Consider the following 22713-nt stretch of genomic DNA (forward strand, 5'->3'; position numbering starts at 1 on the left):
ATGTGTGTGGTATCCTGTGGCATTTTGATATACGCACGCAATTCCGTGATCGAATGGAGCTAACCAATATGTCTAGCATTCCTTTTTGCTTACCTGCATGCTGACGCTGAGATTTCAAATTTAATCTCTCCTTTTATATTTACACTCTTCGTTTGTTTCATGTGTGTGCGCCCACACACAAAACCACAGAAAGGGCCGTTGAGTCTCTTATTTATCCTCTACCATAATTTTTTTTAATTTACTTTTTTTTTTTACCGAGGGACAGTTTCATACACAAACATAATAAATTTTTCATTTCCCAAAAAATTTCAGGTGGCGAGATTTGTCCCTTAAGGGATCGAATTAGAAGCATGCCAACTCGTATTTAGAGGTTGAAGGATGATGACACTAGGAATGGTCTGTTTTAGTCCACACAACCTTTTTGATATTGAATTGGGCAGTTTTTCGAGTTATCAACTTCCAGTGCTGTGAGCATTTTCGTGTGACTCACTGAGGATTACCTGCCTGTTTTCCACCACTGTCATTCTCAGCATCAGCACCACGCGTATTTTTCTAGATCTTGTACCCTTATTATTTCTCTCATTTTCGGCTAAGTTGCTAACTGGCATCTTGTCACTCATTCTCTGTTGCGTGGAGGTCTCCAGGTTTATGTCTCGAAGCCTGGTTCTCTTTCCTGCTGGGATTTCTTCAGACCATTTATCAGTCTCCTTAAGGGCAGATAAGGATTATAAATTTTCTACCAGCGTTTCTCTCATTGCTTTTGCATCTCTAAAGATTTATTTATTTATTATATATAAGTACACTGTCACTGCCTTAGACACACCAGAAGAGGGCATCGGATCTCATTACAGATGGTTGTGAGCCACCATGTGGTTGCTGGGATTTGAACTCAGGACCTCTGGAAGTGCAGTCATTGCTCTTAACCACAGAGCCATCTCTCCAGCCCACTTTTTCATCTCTAAATCCAGAATGTCTCTATAGTATTAGAGAGTTTATGGTGGAGATTACAGAGAATTCAGTTTATGCCAGCCAACGATGACAGCCTGGCTTGTTTACAATCCTCTTACTGTTTTTCTGATGGGTGTGTGTCCCGTATGTCCTTGTATGCCATGGTTCTCTGTGTTTTTTACTCATATCCATCTGTCTGTATTTTATATTGCAAAGTGTTATTCTCTTCATTATGGGCTCATGATGGAGTCGTGTCAGCCTCTGTTCCTTACTACCGTGTTCATTTTATAAAAAAACAACAACACCAAACTTAGCCATTCACTAATTGAGAATTGTTTATTTTAGTGTGTGAGGGTGTTTCACGTATGTGTGCACATGCGCATGGAAGGCAGAGATCAATGACTTCTTGCAGGCATGGAATCTCACCCTTGTCCTGGAAGCCACTGGCTAGGCTGGGTGGTCTGGCCAGCTGGCCCCCAGGCCTCCCTGTCTCCTCCTCACCTGGGTTAGCACAGCACAAGCTTGTGCCAGCAAGCTGGTTTTTTATGTGGGTTTTGGGAGAGGAACTCAAGCCTCTGCTTTTATATAAACACTCTGCTGACTGACGGCACCATTGCCCAACACCTTGACAATTATTTTAGGATCCTTCTCTCTCTTTCCACGTTCCCATGCCAGGGTTTCACTGTGGGGGTAGAACTTGAATTCACTGGAGTCCTGCCTCAGCCTCCCTGGTGCAGAGATCGTGTGTGTGTGTGTGTGTGTGTGTGTGTGTGTGTGTGTGTGTGTGTGTGTGTGTTGGCTCAGGGTCATTTTCCTTTTCAGACTTTTAAATCCAAAGCCTTGTGGGAAGTTTGGTTTATTTCAATCAAAAACTTAGTACATAGAGTTTTTCTCCTTTTTTGAAAAGTTTTTATTTTAAGGATTTATTTATTTATTTTATGTATGTGAGCAAGAGGGCGTCAGATTCCATTACAGGTGGTTGTGAGCCACCATGTGGTGGCTGGGAATTGAACTCAAGACCTCTGGAAGAGCAGTCTGTGCTCTTAACCGCCGAGCTATCTCTCTCCAGTCCATGTGAAAAGTTTCTGATCCCACTATAAATGTGTTTAAAGGTCTAATCCAAAGTGGAATTTACGGGAAGCCATCAATGTCAGAATCAGGGACCCGGGGCCCTCAGGAAAACAGACAGGGTTTCTCGATTATGCAGCTCTCCCTACCCTCTCTATGTACACCAGGTCAAGCTGGCCTTGAACCCACAGAGATCCTCTTCCCTCTGCCTCCTGAATGCTGGGATTAAGTGTGTGTGCCACCATGCCCAGCTCTTCTGAAGTCTTAGTCACCCTACTCTGGCCCAAATTCACAGCATTAATTAGGTCTTCCTGCCTGCCTCCCCCTTCCCTGTCCCTCCCTCCCATTCTTTCCTTCAGGAAGGAAGTTCATTGAGTACATAGTAAGGATACAATGGCCTGTCAATAGCTAGAATCCTACCTACAATCTCTTTGTTTCATTTGTTTGTTTGTTTGTTTGTTTGTTTGTTTCAGTACTGGGGATGGACCCCCAGGTCCCTGCACACTCTAGAAAACCACTCTACCATTGAACTGTATCCCTAAAGCCTTTTTACATTCTGTTTTGGGATGGGGTCTCACTAACTTGCCAATCTGGCCTTGAGTTCAGCATTTAGTTCAGGCAGGCACTGAACTTGTGATTCTCTTGCCATAGCCACCCCTCCTGTAATGGATGAGATTATAGGCCTGTCCTTTTTGACCCAACTCGCTCGCCCCCCTCCCTTTCCTTCTCTCTCTCTCTCTCTCCCTTTCCTTCCTTTTCTACTTTTTAATTTTCATCAAACTTATATATTCGAGGAAAGCCAATTCCATGAAACATATAATTAAAAAATATGGAAAAACAAAAACCAAAAAACCTCAGTCCCCTTTCACATTTCCACTAAAGGCAAGCAGGTCCAGCTTCTTGAGATGTGTGCCTTCAGTCTCTAAATAGTACTTCTGTCACAGTTTTCTGATTTTTCAGTTTTAGGCATTGCCAGTGCTTCAGATCATTTGCACCCATTTCTAGCCAGCCATGCACCCCCATTCCCAGTACAACTCTCTCGTAACTCAAGCTAGATCGATATCCAGAAGCAGATCCACTACACCTTGTAACACGATTACGTTCTAGAGCTCGCCGTATGTCCTGCTTTCTGGATGGTCCGTTAACTTCTCTTCCTTGCCGTTCTATTCTTGCTAGCTTGGTTTTCTTTCCAGTCATACAACTCCAGATAGTCTAAATCTACTCTCAAGTTATGGGCCACATAAAATTCCATTACTTTATCTTTCTAAATGAGCTCACAACCTCCTTCCTCTCCTAGAAGACATTTTTTTTCCAGCCAAGTGTCTTGCCAATTTAGACAATCCCTCTGCCATGACAGTTGGTGAAGTCCTTACTGTGCAAGCATGAGACCACGACTTCAGACCCCTAGCACTTACAAGGGCAGCCAGGTGTGTCAGCACGCATCTGAAATCCCTACACTGGACAGGCAGAGACAGGAAAAATCCCAGGGGCTGGCCAGGCAGTCTAGCTGAATGACTCCAGATTTGATGAGGGAGCCCATTTCAAAAACATAAGATGGAGAACAATCAAGAAAGCCATCCATTAAGGAAGCCATCCACTGTCGGCCCTTAGCTTCCACACATGGGCACATGCATTCGTATACAAACGTGCACATAGATGTGTAACACCCCCCCCATTACAATAAATAATAAAAGAATACAGATGAAAGCTAAACCTGGGGTTTGTAAACACTAAGTCATGAGGTTATAAGGCCTCAGACTAGCTTACACACCTCCAAATTCTTCCTTAGTCTCCAAAACGTGTGGAACGCAAGTAACTAACCACCTTGGGGATTCTTGAACACAGAAGCACATGAGAACATTCTCTTCCTTTCTAGAATTTTCTTTCCTTTTCCAGGTTTCCCTCCTCATCATTTTATTTAGCTTCACCTATGCAAGACTTTTGATGGTGGAATGTACCCAGTGGCTTTCTCGGCGATGCTGTGGGATGCCCCTGTCCAGAAGAAACCTCATAGAGTCCTCTATTTCACCAGAGAAATGTTCTCCCCTTTATAGCGCCAGGGTCAATGCTTCTAAATGTGCTTGCTAAGTGTTCATGACTTGCTAGGACAAAAGGTACCTGATGGGAGATGTTTTAGATTTTTATCGTGGACTAGTTTATAAATTTATTTAATTTTATTAACTATTTATTAATATTTTAATAAATGAATAATTTATTTAGACGATGGAAAATGTTTATCTTTTGTATCAAATAATTCAGAGTTTTTATATTCCTGTTTAAAGAGTTAAACAGGAAAAAGGAGATTTTAGAAAATTAAGAAAAGAAATTATTAAAAAGGGAAAAGAGAAGAAGTAATTTAAAACTTCAAATAGGTCTGGCAGGATGGCTCAGTCAGTAAAGTACTTGTTATGAAAGTCTGGGGACTTGAGTTCAATCCCTGGGGCCCTCAAAGGTAGAAGGAAAGAACTGACTCCCTAAGATGGTCCTCTGACCTCCAGCTATATGCCATAGCACACGTGACCCTGCTTCCATTAAAAATGTTTAAGCTTAAATGATATAGTGACCCGTAATAGGCGTAAGGGTCACTTATGGCCACAGATGAAGTAGAACATAGGCTGTTAATAGCACCCTGGAAAACGTGCTGTGGACACGCGAGCTTACCAGATCTGCATTAGTTCTTTGAGCCAATTAAGGTCCTGTGAATCTAAGGAACTCGTGAAAGCAGGTAGCAAAGACAGAGTATTTAGTCTTGCATGTGCAAAAGCTCTTTATGGACCTTCCCACTGAGTCTGCTCTAAGTCAGTGAGGTCGGCGTTCATACACAGGAGAAGGTAGACTGCAAGGAAGAGTGACATTTGCAGGCTCGGAAAGCAGCAGCCTCTGAGGAGTTGCATTCCTTTCTTGACAATCACCCTGTCTACCTGCCGGGATGCTGGAAGCCTGAGAGGAATCTCCAGCGAGGGCCAACCGTGCCAGAAGTGGAATGAGAACATGACCTCACGAAACAGCCAGGGCTGAACCCTTGGCCACTCCTACTTCTATATGTAGATGTGGGATTCTGAGTAGACTCCAGGCTCTGAGGAGAATTAACCGCTTGCCTTACCACTCTGAAGGATGAGTCTGGCCATATCAACCCCAGACACTTTTTAGAGACTAAGTTGAGCCCCCCAATAATTTGGGTTCCTTTTAGTATGATGGCATGGAAATCCTCTGCCACAGTCTTGGCTGATACTGTACGGCAGATCCAAGCCAGTTGGAAAGTTGCACTGAGCCTGCCGGCTGCACCTTCTTTGGGGGTGAGCCGAACGACAAATAGACTTGAGCTACGCTCAGCACGATCCACTTGCACCAAAACTGGCTCTTCAAGTTCTCCTGACCTCCTATCAGACTGAACCCAGGCCAAAGGTAGAGCTACCAGGTGTCTGTGTACTGTCCCCAACTCACGGTTCCTGGCTCCGGTGCAGTGCTGGGACCGCGAGGCTCCCGCAGAGCACGTAGAGCTGCGAGGCTAGAGCACGTAGAGGTGCCAGGCTCTCGTAGAGCACGCAGCAACGTGAAGCAACTCCCTGGCACCCGACGCTGTGAAGCAGCTCTTTACGCCTTATTGTATCCTCACTGGGACCAGCTACAGATCAACAGGAAAGACAGAGCGATCCTCTCTGGTTTATTAGGCTATGCATCCTTCCTGAAAACCTAAATGTGTCTTTATATGGAATTTTAGATAAAATGTGAATAGAATATCACAAATGTAATGGGTGGTCAAAATATATACCTTAAACTATGATCATGAAATATTATCACGATCCTCTGGTTGTTTGGAATATTGCTTATATTTTTCTTTCAAGTTATAACAAAAATTTTTTAAATGCGTGAGAATTAACTTTCCAAAAAATATGAATTTTCTGTGATTGCTATCAGCTCCCTAATTTGGGATTAAAGAAGAGTACAGTGGGGGGAGGGTCACAGATCAACCCAGAGAGGTGTATCACTGACTATTGTGACAATAAAGCACCCCCAGATAGCTGTTAGTCTTCTCTTATGTTTGAGGCAGTGACACGAGTTGACCTCTATGCAAGCTTTTTACAGTAGGACAGCTCTGGATAGGTCCGCCCCAGGCTCAATCACTCAGCCACTTTCTTTGTGTGGTCCCCATTCTCAGAAGACTAGCTCCGGGGGTTGGGGATTTAGCTCAGTGGTAGAGCACTTGCCTAGCAAGCGCAAGGCCCTGGGTTCGGTCAAACAAAAAAAAAAAAAAAAAAAGAAAAGAAAGAAAAAAAGACTAGCTCACTTTCTCACCCAATTGTAAGCCAGGGCAAGTCTCAGTGATACACACACAACTGGCTGAGTCCATTTTGGTTGTTGTTTGTGTGTACAGTTTCGGGGCTGACCACTTTTTCCTCTCCCAGAATCCTTAGTTGCCCATAGTTCTTTGACTGGGGATGGCACCCCGTCAAACGTTCACCTTTCCATGTTAGCACGTCTATGTTGATTTTGTCATTGTTCTGGTCTTGTTTATGAGGCCATATCCAGGAGAGACTTTCACAGCAAACACATTTTTAAAAAGTTATTATTTATTTAATGTATATAGGTATACTGTCTCTGTCTTCAGATCCCATTACAGAAGGTTGTGAGCCACCATGTGGTTGCTGGGAATTGAACTCAGGACCTCTGGAAGAGCAGTCAGTGCTCTTAACCGCTGAGCGTCTCTCCAGCCCTAGAACACTTTTATGATCTCTTCTAGCTCTAACTCCATTTCGATGAACGGTCTTTAAACTCTCATGTTGTGCTTTGAACGCACCATAAGAGAATGTTAAATATGTGTTTGACAAACGTACTTGAAAAAAAAACATTTGGTTTTTACTGTCTTTCTTTTAATCACCTTGAGAGCAGCAAGAAAATATTCCAAGCTTATAATGGTTAAAGGATAAAATAATACTTCCTTGCTGGGCAGTGGTGGCGCACACCTTTAATCCTGGCACTCGGGAGGCAGAGGCAGGTGGATATTAGAGTTTGAAGCCAGCCTGGTCTACAGAGTGAGTTCCAGAGAAGCCAGAGCTACCCAGAGAAACTCTGTCCCTGGGGGTGGGGAATGGGGTCGGGGGTACTTGGGTCTTTCTCCTTTTTCGCTATGTCGCTTTTTAAAATGGAGAACAGAGCAGAGCACCGAGAGGATCACTCCGTTGAGTGAAATGACTCAACCGTGATGGCTTTGAGTCAACCTTTTGGGGAAAGAGCTTTTGTTGTCTTTTAAGGGCGTGGTCTTATGGGCGAGCTGGAAAACAACCTCTAAGCTTCTGTGACATAGTGGAATGTCCTGTTCCCAACCAGATGACTGTGGTGTGGGGGCGGCTGGGCAGGAGGGGCTGCAGCATGTAGTTGAGAAAGGTCTGTTCAGGGCGATCGCAGCTGAGCAGGCCGTGACCTCAAGCGTGCAGCGTGAGGGCAGGGCTGCAAGCTCAGCTCACCAGGCAGTGTACGCCAGTGCCGGTTGCGTCCACCAGGAAGGGGCGCTCTAGGAGCTTCTCCTGGGGTCTCCTCTGGACTAGCAAAGGACCTCTTGCCCGGCAGCCATCATTTCCTTCTACTGTTTAAATAAACTGAGGTCCAACAGCTATAGATTACGAAACCCAAAACAAGAGCTTGGTTCCTATACAGAGGCGATTGATGGTACTCCCTTGGGGACAGGATGCTTTCCGCTTTATCAATAGCTGGACGCTGCATATAATTCAAGCTCCCGTGTCTAAACGTGTGGTTAACGTTCACTGAAAGGAAACCACTAAACACTCTGTGCGTACTCGAGACCAGAGTGAGAGGCGGATTGCTCCCCTATTCTCCAACTCACCTCTGTAGCAAACCCCTCACGATCCAGTCTGCACCTCCTTCTGCTCCGTGTTCCCATATCTGTGTCTGAGTTTTCTCACTACGAGTCAAAGTACGTGTAATGCGCTGTGTAACCAGGAAGGATCTGATTTATCAGTGTGAGGCAAGAGATGTCATGGCAGAGTATGACGGTGCGAATGGCTTTTAGGCCTGTCCAGTTTGCTCACCACAGTCAATCAAAGACAGCTATGAATGGAAGCCAAGGGGAAAGCCATAAGCATGTTTTTTTATTGTTGTTGGTGGCTTTGTTGCTGTTGTTGTTGTTGTTGTTTTGTTAATTTGTTTGTTTGTTTTGTTTTGTTTTACAACCCAGTCAGTCCGTATGCAGCTAGCTCTCTGGCGTGAACTTTGTAGATGGTAACTAACATATCACAGTGAGAAAAGTCTGGATAGCCCGGCACTAGACACACCTCACCGTTCATGAATGCTGTAAATCCCATATAAGTGTTTGGGGAGGTTTGGTGGTTTGAATGAGAGGTTCCGCAATGTCTTGGGTGTTTGAATATTCGGTCCCCAGTTGATGACGCTGTTAGGGAGGTTTAAGAAGGGCAGCCTTGGACTGGAGAGGTGGCTCAGTGGTTAGGAGCACTGACTGCCGGCCTAGAGGTCCTGAGTTCAAAACCCAGCCACCACATGGTGGCTCACAACCATCTGTAATGAGATCTGATGCCCTCTTCTGCGGTGTCTGAACACAGCTACAGGGTACATGTAATAAATAAATCTTTTTTTTTTTTTTTTTAAGTGTGGCCTTGCTGGAGGAAGGCTGTCACTAGAGATGGGCTTTGGGAGTTTAAAGACTCACACCATTTTGAGTTCGCTTTCTCAGCTTTGCGCTCGCTGCTCAAGATGTGAGCCCTCAGCTTTCTGCTCCCGCCGCCACGCTCGCTGTTTCCCTGCCGTGGTCGGCTCTCAGCCCTCAGAAACGGCAAAGCCATGTGATCTCTTTCTTCTGTCAGCCCGCTTGGTCAGAATGTTTCATCAAACCATAGAAAAATGACTAATTTAGCAAGGTGTGTTTCTTCTGAGGTCTGTTTCTTCGGCTTACAGAGTAACTGTGTCTTCTCTTAGCCTCCCTCTGCGTGTACAGAATTTCCTCCATTGAATTCCCTATCAGCCACATTGAATTAGGATCCACGCCCAAAGACTTCATTTTAACTTAATTACTCCATTGCCAGCTCCAAATACAGATACATTCTGACAGGCTAGAGTCAGAACTTTCGAAAATGAATTTGGGATGAAGCATAGTAACCACATGAGTCAACCACACTGATTAAGCCAGTTCGAGGTTCTGCATCCTTTTTTATTGAGGGCCAGACCAAGAATGTGCTTGTGACTCTGAAAAATCTCTCGGTGCCCAAACCCAGGCACGCAGAGATTTTAGAGGCCAAAACCACAAAGGCCACAGTTTATCTCAGAGTTAGGTAAGAGTCAACGTAGCCTTGAAACATTCACTTCTAGCAGAGCATAGTAATTATTTTAGACAAAACCTGCCAATTATTTTATATCTTATATCTTTTCTAGCTATTTTAGTTTCTTTTCTAGTTATTTTAATTTACTTTTGGTTAATAATTCTGCAGCATGTCAAGGCTGTGAAACTATCAGGCAGATATGACTGTTGTGGAGAGAGATGGAGGGCTGAGAACTGTCTAAGCCATTGGTTCTTTTTTTTTTAAAAAAAATTATTATATATAAGTACACTGTAGCTGTCTTCAGACACACCAGAAGAGGGCATCTGATCTCATTACAGATGGTTGTGAGCCACCATGTGGTTGCTGGGATTTGAACTCAGGACCTCTGGAAGAGCAATCAGTGCTCTTAAACTGCTGAGCCATCTCTCCAGCGCTAAGCCAGAGGTTCAATCTGTGGCTTGCAACCTTTCACTGAGATGGCCAAAGACCGTCTGTATATCAGGCATTTATATTACGATTCACAACAGTAACACAACTACAGTTATTAAGCAACAAAAATAATCTTATGGTGTATGTGGGGGGAGGGGGCTCACCACAACATGGGGAACTGTATTAAAGGGTTGCAGCATGAGAAAGGCAAAGAAACACTTCTCTATGCAGACGCAAAGTGGAGAAAGGACAAGATGACATTACCTTTGTCATTTCAAAGGGACCTACTTGAGACTGTAACAATTAACAATTATCTTTCCTTTTTGGTTGCTACAGAGTAAATGCACGTAAAACCTTTCCTTCACAAGCAGTTGTTGCTACACACTGTGTTTATGAAGTGCTTTCTTGGGGACAAGCAGAGACAGTGACTCTGGTGAATGTTCTCTGCAGCGTCCGGTGGGTTAGTTTTGCAGTTGCCATCCCCATTCCTTGATCCTGAGTCATGCGTCCTGATGTGAGAGAAAACGTGTATGTGCAAGCATGTGTGTGGGGTACCATGTGATATGTTCTCATGTGCTCACGTGTGTTTGTGCGCGTGCACCTGTGTTGGTACATGTATATATACGTGAATGTGTAGGCTAGAAGCTAACATTAGGTATCTTCCAAATTTTCTCTCTGCCTTGGTTTTTGAGTGAATGCCGCACTGAATTTAGTGCTAAATAAAATTACTTGGCTGGCCAGTGAGCTCCAGGGATTCACCTGTCTCTGCTGCCCCGGAGCCATGACTACAGATTTGCATCACAGCGTCCAGATTTTTACATGGGTGCTGGCAATTTCAACTCAGGTCCTCACGCTTGGGTGGCAAATACTTTACCAACTGAGCCATGACTAGAAAAATAGCAAGATATTATGGGCCAAATTCAACAGTAGGACCCAGGTCCCAATGTCTCCTGTATTTAGCTAATAGGGTCACACCTTCCTTCATTTTGAATTGTTACATAACTTATTAATGTACTTCAAGGTGTCACGTGACTGTGAAGCTCAATGTCCATTTTAATGCTCTTTCCTTAGTGTCTGCCTTAACTATTCTCCTGAGAGTGAAGTGATTGTAAAGAGCTCCGACCACTTTGTCTTACACTGCCTTCAGAGCTCCCTGGATTGTTTCCGTGACTTACTAGACTGGAGGTGGGTTCTCAACTGGTCTTCGTTTCACATGCAGCCTCTCTCCGCCCTCAGAAGCCCCCATCTTTCTGGTAGAGGAAGAGGCAGAGAGCTGTCCTCTTTCCTTCGCTGTGGTTTCTTGGCCCTTTCAGTCTCTCTTCAGCCCGGGGAGCCATTTACGGTTCTCTAGAACCTCGAGACTTTCGTGATCACAAAGCACCCATGAGGGGGATCTGTGGGATGGGTTACAGATTTGATTACGTGCTAGAATCACTAGGAACCCACTCTAGATGCCTCAGCGCAGGCTGCTGCAGCACTGGGAACTCCCAGGTGACTTCACGGTCTCCTTACAGCTGAAATCCACGTAGGTGACACCATCTCTTTGCTTCTCTATGCGCCCTCGTGTGAAATTTCATTGCTCAACAAGAGAAGGGTTAAGCAATCCCCCTCCTTCCCCTCCCCCTTTCCAGTCCTTCCGTCTCGTATTGAGTCCTCAGGCCACATCACATGCGTGCGTGAGAGGAACGTTAGAGGCAGACTTCTGATACTTACAAACGGTCCCTGGAATTTCCCGCCTGATGAATTCAAACGGTGCTAACTCAGCGCCTCTATGAACAGTTTGCCGACGTTCACGTGCCGCTCTTTGCCGCCCTGAAGCTCGAATCGGTTGAGCTGTCTGATTTGTTTTTATCGGTTCCTATAATTTTCTCTCTTAGGATTTCATGACCCATATGGCCCTTTTGAACATAAAGCTTATCTTGATCCCCTCTTCTGTGCCCTCCTCTACGTCTTGATGTACCCTCAGCAGAGATGCATGTTTCTAAGATGTTGGAAGGCATTCTCAGAACGGAAGCCTGTTGGTTGGCACACACCCTCTCTCGCAGCTTTTCCGTTACCCATCCAGGCCTGTGCTGTCGAGAAGGGACTGGGAAAGTTCCCTCAAAAGCGTCTGAGTGTTCCCTCTGCCTTCTGTACAGATTAGAGATGTGTGCCTTCAAGTGACCTTAGGTCTTTACTGACGGAGGACCTATGGTGTCAGGTCGTTAGATCCCCGAACCATGCAAGGAAAGCATCTATGCTCCGTTCATCTAAATGCATCTATTTCGTTTATCCACTGAATACTAATTTAAGCAGAGAGGTGTGGCTCCCGCTCTGTGCTAGCTAGCTAGCGTACTTCCTTGGAAAACACAGAGTGTCAACCTAGTGGTCAGACATAGACGATAACGTCAGTTAAAATCAATTTAAAGTGATCAGAACTACAAGCGTCTTAGCTCATTATCGGTCTTCTAATTCTCCTCAAGTCTGTCCCCAGGCTGCGTCTTTCTAAGGCACAGTCAATTATTCTGCTAGGAGGATGACATTCGCTGTCACGGAGAAAGTCCAGGATTGATTTTTGCCCCTCCAAAGAGTAGAAATTGCATCTTAAGTGGGGGATTTTGCTATATTAAAACTTACACTGGATCCTTGCAGACAAGAATCTCTGCTTAGCTTATGTAATAATCATCTCATCTCGGCAGCTGGGAAGTCACAGCCAGTGGTCGCCATTCTTCTCCGTAATCAACAAACCAGAGATGCTCTGTCCATTGGTCCTGCCGCACAGCATTAATTACTGCAACCTGAAGGAAGCCTTTGAGATCGCATTCACTCAACCAACTTTTGGTTCTGTTGATTCTTTCCATGGTCCTTTTTGTTTCTACTTGGTTGATTTCAGCTCTGAGTTTGATTATTTCCTGCCTTCTACTCCTCCCGGGTGTATTTTGCTTCTTTTTGTTCTAGGCCTTTGCCGCAGACTAGGTAGTGGGAACAGGCTCTTTCTAGCCAGAAAGCACCATGTGTAAGTTCCATATATAAGTACTATGTATGAGTTCCATGTATAAGTACCATGTATGAGTACCATGTATAAGAACCATGTATGAGTACCATGTATAAGTACCATGTATAAGTTCCATGTATGAGTCCCAACTTCACATTTTCAATTCACTGAAAATGTGTGCACATAGGAAACACTATTTGTACCAACCTTATGAAAGGGAGCCAAGGTTGCATGATGGGTAAATGAGACCCGTGTTATACCCTTGCTGTAAGACAACATGTATGGTTCAAATTTTCGGTACAAATGATTTTTAATTGTGAAAAGTGTTAACAATGCTTACCACTAGAAAACGATATGGGGCGGGGGGCGGGCAGTGAAAAGATCTCACCCTTTTCCCCCAATGGGGTTTGGTTGTGTTGCCCCAGCTGTGCTAGAACTCACAGGGTCCGGTGTTCATCCTGCCTCGGCCTCCCTTTGCGCCTGACGTCAGTATCCAAATTCTGTTTTGTTACACCGTATGAGGGTTGCCTTTATTCTGTTATTTTGCTTCAAAGCGTTTGTCTGCATGCCTGTGTGTGTGTGTGTGTGTGTGTGTGTGTGTGTGTGTGTGTGTGTCTGTATGGGAGCATGCACTGTACATGAGTTTATGCATGTCTTTCTCAGCCACCCTCCGCCTTATGTCCTTTGAGACAGAGTCTATCGCTGGCTTGAGCTCCCTGCTTCGGTGAGACTGGCTGGATGGCCAGTCCTGGAGGTCCTCCTGTCTATAATCCCAAAGCCGGGATTACCTTGTGGCCACATCCAGTTTATAGTACAGGTGTTGGGGGATCAGGGCTCTCTGAGCCACCTCCCCAGCCCTTTACAGCATTTGTTTAACTCACCGGTTTGTTTATTTACTTAGTTCTGTCCTCCTGTCTATAATCCCAAAGCCGGGATTACCTTGTGGCCACATCCAGTTTATAGTACAGGTGTTGGGGGATCAGGGCTCTCTGAGCCACCTCCCCAGCCCTTTACAGCATTTGTTTAACTCACCGGTTTGTTTATTTACTTAGTTCTTTTGAGACGTAGTTATTTTGTATCCCTGGCTAGTGTGGAACTCAGTATGTAAAACAGACTTGTCTCAAGTTTGCAGACATCTGCCAGTCTTTGCCTTTGGAGCACAGGCGTGTACCGGCATGCTCAGCTATTAAGGGTTTTTTTTTTTTTTTCCTTCATTTTTTGTTTGGTGTGTGTGTGTGTGTGTGTGTGTGTGTGTGTGTGTGTGTGTGTGTGTCTGCTTGCCTGAGTGCTGGCTGAAGCTAACGCTCCCTGATTTGAATAGCCTGGCTGGTTAACGCAGCAGACAGAGTGCTCAGAACTAAGCACAGGTGCTTAGCGAGAGCAGACCCTCGCCTTAAGCGCCCTAGCCCCACCTCACGACAGGACAACATTTTAAAGAGACAAATACATAAAGCCAACTTAACTTTGTTTGGTTTTGAAACAAGGTCTCTTTGTGTAGCCCTGGCTGTATGGAACTCACGTGTGGACCAGACTGGCCTCCACCTTACTGACATCCACCTACCTCTGCCTCTCTTGTACTGTGATTAAAGGTATGACCACCACATAGACGAAATAAGTTGTTTTTATGTACAGGAGGATGTGTTTGCTAGTGACAAGTGGCCACAGAGTAGAGTGTTTAGTGTCTTTCTCAAAGCCGTGTGTGCTGTCTTTATTGAAAATTTTGCAAACCTTTCTGGTTTTTTCCCCCTTATGCCTGCCCGATTCATGATGGAGAAACAAAAAGGGAACAAAAGAAATTGTCTCCCAAATCTAAATTTTTAAATTGCTGATTGAATTAGAGCTGCCTATGATGCTGAACTGCAGATGTGTAGAGGCTGAGGGACATAACCAAGGGTCTGCCTCACAGTATTTCTTTACGTCTAAGTAAAATATCGCTGGGCCTTTTGCCGCTTTAATGCAGGCACAGCAAAGGGAGTAAGAGCACTGGGCATCAGAGCAAATTCCTTACTGTGACCTTCAACTCCCTGAATGCACAAACCTGACTGTCATTTAAAGGATCCTATCGACTGTTTCTGTTGTAGGCAAAATGAAGGACCGGCTTGCAGAGCTTCAGGAATTGTCCAGGAGCTATGACCAGCAATTCCCAGATGGGGACGATGACTTTGACGCTCCCCACGAGGACATCGTGTTCGAGACCGACCACATCCTGGAGTCCTTGTACCGGGTCATCCAGGACATCCAGGATGAAAACCAACTGCTTCTGATCGACGTGAGGCGCCTGGGGAGGCAGAACGTTCGCTTCCTCACCTCCATGAGGCGCCTCAGTAGCATTAAGCGAGACACCAACTCCATCGCCAAGGCCATCAAGACCCGGGGCGAGGGCATCCACCAGAAGCTGCGCTCCATGAAGGAGATGAGCGAGCAGGCAGAGGCTCAGCACGGCGCGCACTCGGCGGTGGCACGCATCTCACACGCACAGTACAGCGCGCTGGCCCGCGCCTTCCAGCAGGCCATGTATGAGTATAACCAGGCCGAGATGAAACAACGCGACAACTGCAAGATCCGCATCCAGCGGCAGCTGGAGATCATGGGCAAAGACGTGTCGGGCGAGCAGATCGAGGACATGTTCGAGCAGGGCAAGTGGGATGTATTCTCCGAGAACCTGCTGGCGGACGTGAAGGGCGCGCGGGCGGCGCTCAACGAGATCGAGAGCCGCCACCGCGAGCTCCTGCGCCTGGAGGGTCGCATTCGCGACGTGCATGAGCTCTTCCTGCAGATGGCAGTGCTGGTGGAGAAGCAGGCAGACACGCTGAACGTCATCGAGCTCAACGTGCAGAAGACCCTCGACTACACCGGCGAGGCCAAGGCGCAGGTGCGCAAGGCGGTCCAATACAAGAAGAAGAACCCCTGCAGGACCATCTGCTGCTTCTGCTGTCCCTGCGTCAACTAGCAGCTGGCTTGGGCCTCCACTGCACATGCCTGGACATGGGAAACATGTCCAGGATGCCAGCCAAAGGCATCCTGCACTAGGCCGAGGGAGAGGGCCCCAGTGCCTTGCAGAATTCGGAGAATAGTAGGGGGTTGGAATGCAAGATCTGGAACCCGGCACCTGCCTACAAGGTTGCTAGCATCCAATGGCTCCTTAGTGTAGGCAGATTTCCACTGGTGTTGTGTGATGTCATTATAAAGTACATAGCACTCAGCATCACGGGGAGGAACTAATGTCACTGCCAAGACCAGTGTCTTGAAGTCTAAAGGTAAAAAAGCCAAGCGAGCATATGTTAACAGTACAAGCACATTATCAAAAATTGCCTTCGTTTATCCCCTCTGGAAAGTTCCTTGGTGCTATTCGATTTTGAGTGACATTCACTTCAGTATTCCTTAGTTCTGTTGAATTTCGAGTAACTTTGACCTTGGGTGAACTGGATGCCAATTACTTCTGATTGGCGGTCTATTTATGTTGTGCAAGTGCTGTGGGAACACCTTCCCGGGGCTGGCTTCTCCTCTGCATCAACCTGCACCGGACACTGGTTCCTTGTTTCTCTCACCTTTTATAGTGTGTAGCAGTTTATATATGAGTATTTTTAAGCACCAAATATTGAACAAAACACTCAAGTTGAACTTTGTACTGGTCACAGTTTATGGGTTTTTTTTCCACAGATAACATTTATTTAAAATTTATCTTCGTACTTCATTCCGTGTGGATATGTGTGTAAATGTAAACTAATCTTCCCTCGCACGTGTACATGAATGGGCAATTAGATTGACTTTGCTTTTGGAGATTCTGTATATAAACAAGAGCGGGTTTTTTGTTTGTTTTTGTTTTGTTTTTTGGTGCGTGTCAGTGTTAGCTTGATGGTTTGATAGTCCCGAGTGTGTTTCATTCCTGTCTGCACAGTCCAGTTTGGGTCTAACTTTATTCTGAACAACTGTGCACGGTCATTAATAAAGACAAGGGAGGAAGGTTGGAAACCTGTGGAAGAAGCATCTAGAGACACTAAAAGGAGCTTCTTGGAAACAGCACCTTACTTTACCTTACTTCCAGCCATTCCTTCCTACATTAAATCGGAGAGGCTTAAAGTCATGTTCTTCTAAGTTTAATAAGCATGACGATATAACTCTCTCCTTTTTATATTTCTTGACCCATTGAAGCTAAATTGATTGTCTTTTTCAATTACTGTTAAAAACTTTCTCACATATAACTATAATGTCTGCATGTGTCTTAGTCAGTGTTCTCTAGAGTCACAGGGTAATCTCTGTGTAGTAAGAGAATTGGTTGATGACTTCCAGTCATCAGCAATCAGCAGCAGCTGTGAATGGAAGTCCAAGGATCTAGCGGTGGCTCCGTCCCACGGAGGCAGGCAGGCAGGCAAGAAAGAGAACCTCTTCCTTCTCCCAATGTTCTTATGTAGGTCTCCAGCAGAAGGTGCGTACCACCACGCCTGGGTCTGAGACTTGCTTTGTCCCAGGTAACCTTGAACTCAGAGATCTCCTTGACTTTAGCTCCTGGGATTCATAACCACTTGGCCTCAAGATCTCCATACCAAGACCCAGGTCAGAAACTCATATCTCCCAGCCTCAAGATCAGGATCAAAGGTGAGCCTTCCAGTTCTGGATTGTAGTTCGTTCCAGATGTAGTCAAGTTGACAACCAGGAATAGCCACTACAGCAGGGAACCGTAAACAAAGGATAATCTCAAGGAATTTCCATCAGGGTGGCCCCAAGTTACCGCAGTTTTTACAGTCATTTAGAAACTGATGAGCTTTGCTTTTACTTGAAAATGTTCAAGACCACGTTCCAAATGGTAGTTAGCACTGTGTGTCTTCCAAATCCATTCTCTACCGCTGTTTTTTTCTTTTTTGTTTTTTGTTTTTTTAACACTTGATGATTTTACTGGAAAGTCCTATATCCTGAGTTCATAAGAAGATGAAGGAAGAACAGGAACTCTTTGGGGCCCGTTGATCTGCTTATGAGAGAGAAAAACCAGCCCCGTGCATAGTTTTGTTTTTCACGGTTGGATACAAACTGCACAGGTAGAGTCCCATCAGGCTCTCCTCAAACTTTGCCCACTTCCTTTATCACCTAACCTCTGCGATGTTCCCCTTTCACTTAAGAGAGAGGGGGAAGTTTCCACATGGCCCCAATGACCTAGTTTTCATTGTAGAGAAGAGTCTGTCTGTGGAGACTAGCTATTTTCTGCAAGAAGGAACAGTCTGCAAATTCAATTTATATGAACTCTGGAAGAAACTTTCTTTATTTTAGAACCATTACGAAAATAAACGACTTTCTGTGTCTGCATATTTTTTTTTTCGAGATACAGTCTCACTACATAGCCCCAGCTGACTTGGTATTCACCATATAGACCAGACTTCTCTTAAACTCACAGGCCTGTCTCAGCCTCCTGAGAGCTGAGATTAAAGTCGTGTGCCACAAGACCAGGTCAGAACACTTTTGTCCTGGGTAATCCTAATGATGAATCTGTGTTAACAATTCTACTCTGCTTGCTTCTATTAGACTGTTGTTCTGTCCTGACAGGTCCTGTCCTGTTCTGTTTTGTTTTGTTCTATTCTATTCTATTCTATTCTATTCTATTCTATTCTATTCTATTCTATTCTATTCTATTCTATTCTGATGGGTTCTGTTCCCACGCTATTCTACTCCATTCCACTGCTATTCTATTCTGTTCTGTTCTACCCTACTCTGCTCTGCTCTGGTACGGCCACAAAAATTAATGAAGCACAGTTTGCAAGGGCTTGTTCCCGATTCCTCCCAAGACATGAATTATAAGCTCCTTGGGCCATTCTGGAAAGTCATCCAGGCTGGAACACCGACTTCAGGGGAAAGCATCAATTACCTAGAACCTATGGTAGCAAAGAGAACTGACTCCACACGCTGTCTACACACACACACACACACACACACACACACACACACACACACACACACACACAGAGCCTTCTGTCTTTAGGTTACATGCATTCTGATATTCTGCTTTTCTTCCTCCCTCTTCCTTCCATTAAGATCTTTTTATTCTCTTCTATTTATTTACTTATGAAACACACACACACACACACACACACACACACACAGAGGATTTAAATATGGATTCCGAATATAAGAGAAACTGTGTGGTGTTTGTCTTGCTGAGTCTGGCTTATTTGAGGTTGGTTTGTTTGTTTTTGACACAGATTCTCTGTGTGTGAACCCTGAATGTCTTCAAACTCACCATGTAGACCTGGCTGGCCTTCAATTCACAAAGATGTGCTTGCCTCTGCTTTGTGAGTTCTGGCCTGAGTCTGGCTTATTTCTTTAGCATATCAATCTCTGCTGTCACCCATTTTCCAAAACTGTCACTGGTTTCTTTTTCTTCATGACCAAATAAAATTCCATTGTGTGTGTGTGTGGTGTCACATTTTCTCCGTTTATCTATTTGTGGACATCTAGGCTGTGCTATTTTTCTGGCTATTGTGAACAGGTAAAGCAAAAAACATAGACATTCAAGTATCCATGTTTCCTTAGAGTATGCGTTCCACAGTGGTTTAGGTGGGGAATGACGGTAGATCTTGGTTGTCAACTTGACTGGATCCAGAACTAATGAAGAGAAGCTGCTGTCACTTCTGTGAGGAGTTTTCTTGATCAGGTGAGTGAAAGTGGGAAGACAGCTGCAATGTGGGCAATACCTTCTGATGAAGCCCAGGCGAAGGATTATGTAAGAAGGAAACTTTTGCCTGCTTGCCTTCACTCTTGTGTGCAAGTCCATCCACTCTGTTGGTGCTGCTGCTGCTGCTGCTGCTGCTGCGGTTACATTCCTCTGCTGGTATCATAACCCAGCTCCTTCAGGCTGCCTACATAGACTTTCAGTGCCTCTCCAGGAATACTCCAGGCCTTCAGCGCCAGACTGCCAGACTGGAACTTCTGAGACAGTCTTTGCTCAAACAGCTACTGGATTCTCCACCTTTCTGGTGTGAAGCAGCCATGGTTGGATTACTCAGACCATATCATGTAATCCAAGCTAAGAAATCCTCTATTCTATCAGGTTGTTCCTCTAAAGAACAATGACTAGGTATGCTGGATCATAAGTCAGTTCTATTTTCAATTTTCTTTTTAGTAGCATTAACGTTGATGTAAACTGGTACAGCTTAAATCACCACCATCAGTATATAAAGCATCCTCCCCACCCCCATATCCTCTATAGGCTAAATCTTCACTCCGCTGATTTTTTGCTGTGTTTTTTTCCTTTTTGTATTCTTTAATTCATTGACAAATCAATATGTGTATGTAATGAATTACCCTCTTATTCTTCTCCTCCCAACAAGCCCTTTCTCTTTAAAGAAGAAAAAAAACCCTTTATTTAAGGTACATTGGAGTGAGGGTGTCAGATCCCCTAGAACTAGTTACAGACAGCTATGTGCTGCCATGCGGGTACTGGGAATTGAACCTACATTCTCTGGAAGAGCAGCCATGGATGGAGCCATCACTCTAGTCCCCAACAAACCCTTTCTTACCTCCATGTGTGTTTGTGTGTGTGACCAACTGAGTGCAAAGAGGTCGCCTGCATGAGCATGGGTGGGAGACGATCTACAGGATGGAACATGGGCAACTTGTCAGTGGCAGAGAGAGAGAGAGAGAGAAAGTGGGGGGGAAGCAGAAGAGAAGTGGAAAGAAAAGAAGAGAAAGAGGAAGCCTGTTCCTCAGGATTGGGGGATCAGAGCGGTCAGGAACACACCATGAGAACATGGCACACAGAACCAACTGCCTAGAACCCATGGGGGACCTGCAGAGATCAAGGAACCTGTAGGGGTCCAACCTGGGTCCTCTTGTGGGATCCTTTTCCTCCAACTGGGTTGCCTTGTCCAGCCTTGATGTGATGATATGTGTGCCCGATCTTACTGTAGCTTGTTATGTCCTGTTGGTTAATGTCCCTTGTCTTTTCTGAAGGGAGGTGGAGTGGGGGAGAGGGACATTAGAGGGCAGTAGGAGTGGTAGGAGAAATTGTGGTCAGGACGTAATATATGAGAGAAGAAGAGAAAAAGAAAAAAAAACCTTTCTCTAGACATTGGCTGTCACTCCTAAGAGGGGGAATTTTATTTTACAAGAGTCCTCCTCAACCATTGGCTCTTAGAACCTTCCGTCTCCACTTCCCAGGTGTTCCCTGAGCTTTGGGAGGGGGTGGGTGTATTGGTTTGAATGAGAAATTGCACCCTGTCAGCCTCAGACATTTGAACACTCACTCTCCAGCCGGCGGCACCATTTGCAAAGGTTTGGATGGGGCAGTCTTGCTAGAAGAAGAACACCCCTAGGGGTGGGCCTCCAGTCTTGTAGGCACTTCCAATTTACTTTCTTCATAGGGTTTGTGGTTGAGAATGTGGTTTCTCGACTTCCTACTCTATAGATCCCAAGTCTACTGCTTGCTCCATGCCTTTCCCAACATGATAAATTCTTACCCCTCTGGAACCAAAAGCCAAGGTAAACTTTTTCTTCTCTAAGTAGCTTTTGGTCATGGTGTTTTATGGCAATCATAGAAAAGTCAGTAATACAGTGGATAGTGATAAAGATGCCTTGTTTGGGGTCGGCCAATATGGTCTAGGGGAGCAAAGGGGGGAGATATGAAGATTAAGGGGTCAGGAAGCCCTGTAAGCATATATTGTGAATGATCACACCAGGACTGGCTATCAGGAGGCAGATCAACTGATTCTAGGCTTATAAAGTTTTGGGGGACTGAGGATAGGAACATTCAGGATGGGCAATGACCTTTGGCTGAGGTTGTACCCTGTGCGCAGGCTCTGTGACCTCCCAGCTACAGGTTCTCGGCCAGGTTTACCAGTTCCAGGCACGAGTTCTTTTCTTCATATTGATCCTTAAATCTAATCATAAAGTAGTTGGTCAGAGTGATAATGTCTAGGCTACTCCTACACCAGCGGTTGGTATTTTAGTTCACAGGGGACGCAGCTACATGAGACTGCCGATGATTATTTCCCCCTAGAGGACCGCTTAGCCCCTTCCAACCCTGTGAAAGCCAGCCAGCAAGAAAAAGACTTTTAGCCAAGTTCCAGCTTGACATCTTGCGACCAAAGTGTGTAGCAATAAGGGTCTTTTCATCAGGTTCTATTGGGCAACCAAGAGCGCTATCAATAGTCCGTATTGTTTGGGGAATCTTCGGGACCTCCCTGTAGAACGATTCACAGGGAAGTCTCTCAGCCTGGCATGGGGGATTTCGTTTCATAACCTAAGGATCCTGAAAGTGTTAACCTCTCCCATGTAGGGTACCTCAACTCAAACTATTTGTTTTAAAATAATTTATGTATTTGGGTATTTTTTCCTATATATGTCTGTGTTCTCTGTGTGCCCATAGAGGCTGGAAGAAGATGTCAGATCCCCTGGAAGTGAAGTTGCAGATGGTTGTGAGAGGCCGTGTAGGTGCTGGGAATTGAACCCAGGTCCTCTGGAGGAGCATCCAGTGCTCTTACCCATTGAGCCACATCCTCCTTCACTTTCTTCCTTAAATGACTTATTTTACTACTCTTATAAAGTAGTAAATTTCCATGTAACATTTAATATACCTTTTTTGATAGGTATTTCTCCCCAAATCCTCTGCAAACATGCCTGGTCTGGTCTATTGTTCTGATTTTACGTGAAGTTTCACTTCTTCTTCCAAGCCACCATTGGTCAAATCATTGGTGGTGTTTTATTACGATAATGTGATTTTTTTTTTCTTTTTTTTTTTTTTTTGGAGCTGGGGACCGAACCCAGGGCCTTGCGGTTGTTGCTAGGCAAGCGCTCTACCACTGAGCTAAATCCCCAACCCCAAAAAGATTTATTTATTTATATGAATACACTGTCACTTTCTTCAGACTCACCAGAAGAGGGCATCGGATCCCATTACAGATGGTTGTGAGCCACCATGTGGTTGCTGGGATTTGAACTCACGACCTCTGAAAGAGCAGCCAGTGCTCTTAACCGCTGAGCCACATTTCCAGTCCGTGATTTTTTTTTTTTATTCATTTA

General features: G+C 45.0%; 1 protein-coding gene across 1 annotated transcript in view; it reads left to right on the forward strand.

Moving 5' to 3' along the window:
* Positions 1 to 16671, forward strand: part of Stx11 (syntaxin 11) — a 26708-nt gene extending 10037 nt beyond the window's left edge. Inside the window, exon 2 of the mRNA XM_032896400.1 lies at positions 14790 to 16671. Within this exon, the coding sequence (XP_032752291.1) occupies positions 14795 to 15658 (864 nt within the window). The 5' untranslated portion in view covers positions 14790 to 14794 and the 3' untranslated portion in view covers positions 15659 to 16671. The remainder of the gene's footprint in view (positions 1 to 14789) is intronic.
* Positions 16672 to 22713: the final 6042 nt, after the last annotated feature.

The sequence above is a fragment of the Rattus rattus genome, chromosome 2, assembly GCF_011064425.1.
Source record: "Rattus rattus isolate New Zealand chromosome 2, Rrattus_CSIRO_v1, whole genome shotgun sequence".
Lineage (NCBI taxonomy): Eukaryota > Metazoa > Chordata > Mammalia > Rodentia > Muridae > Rattus > Rattus rattus.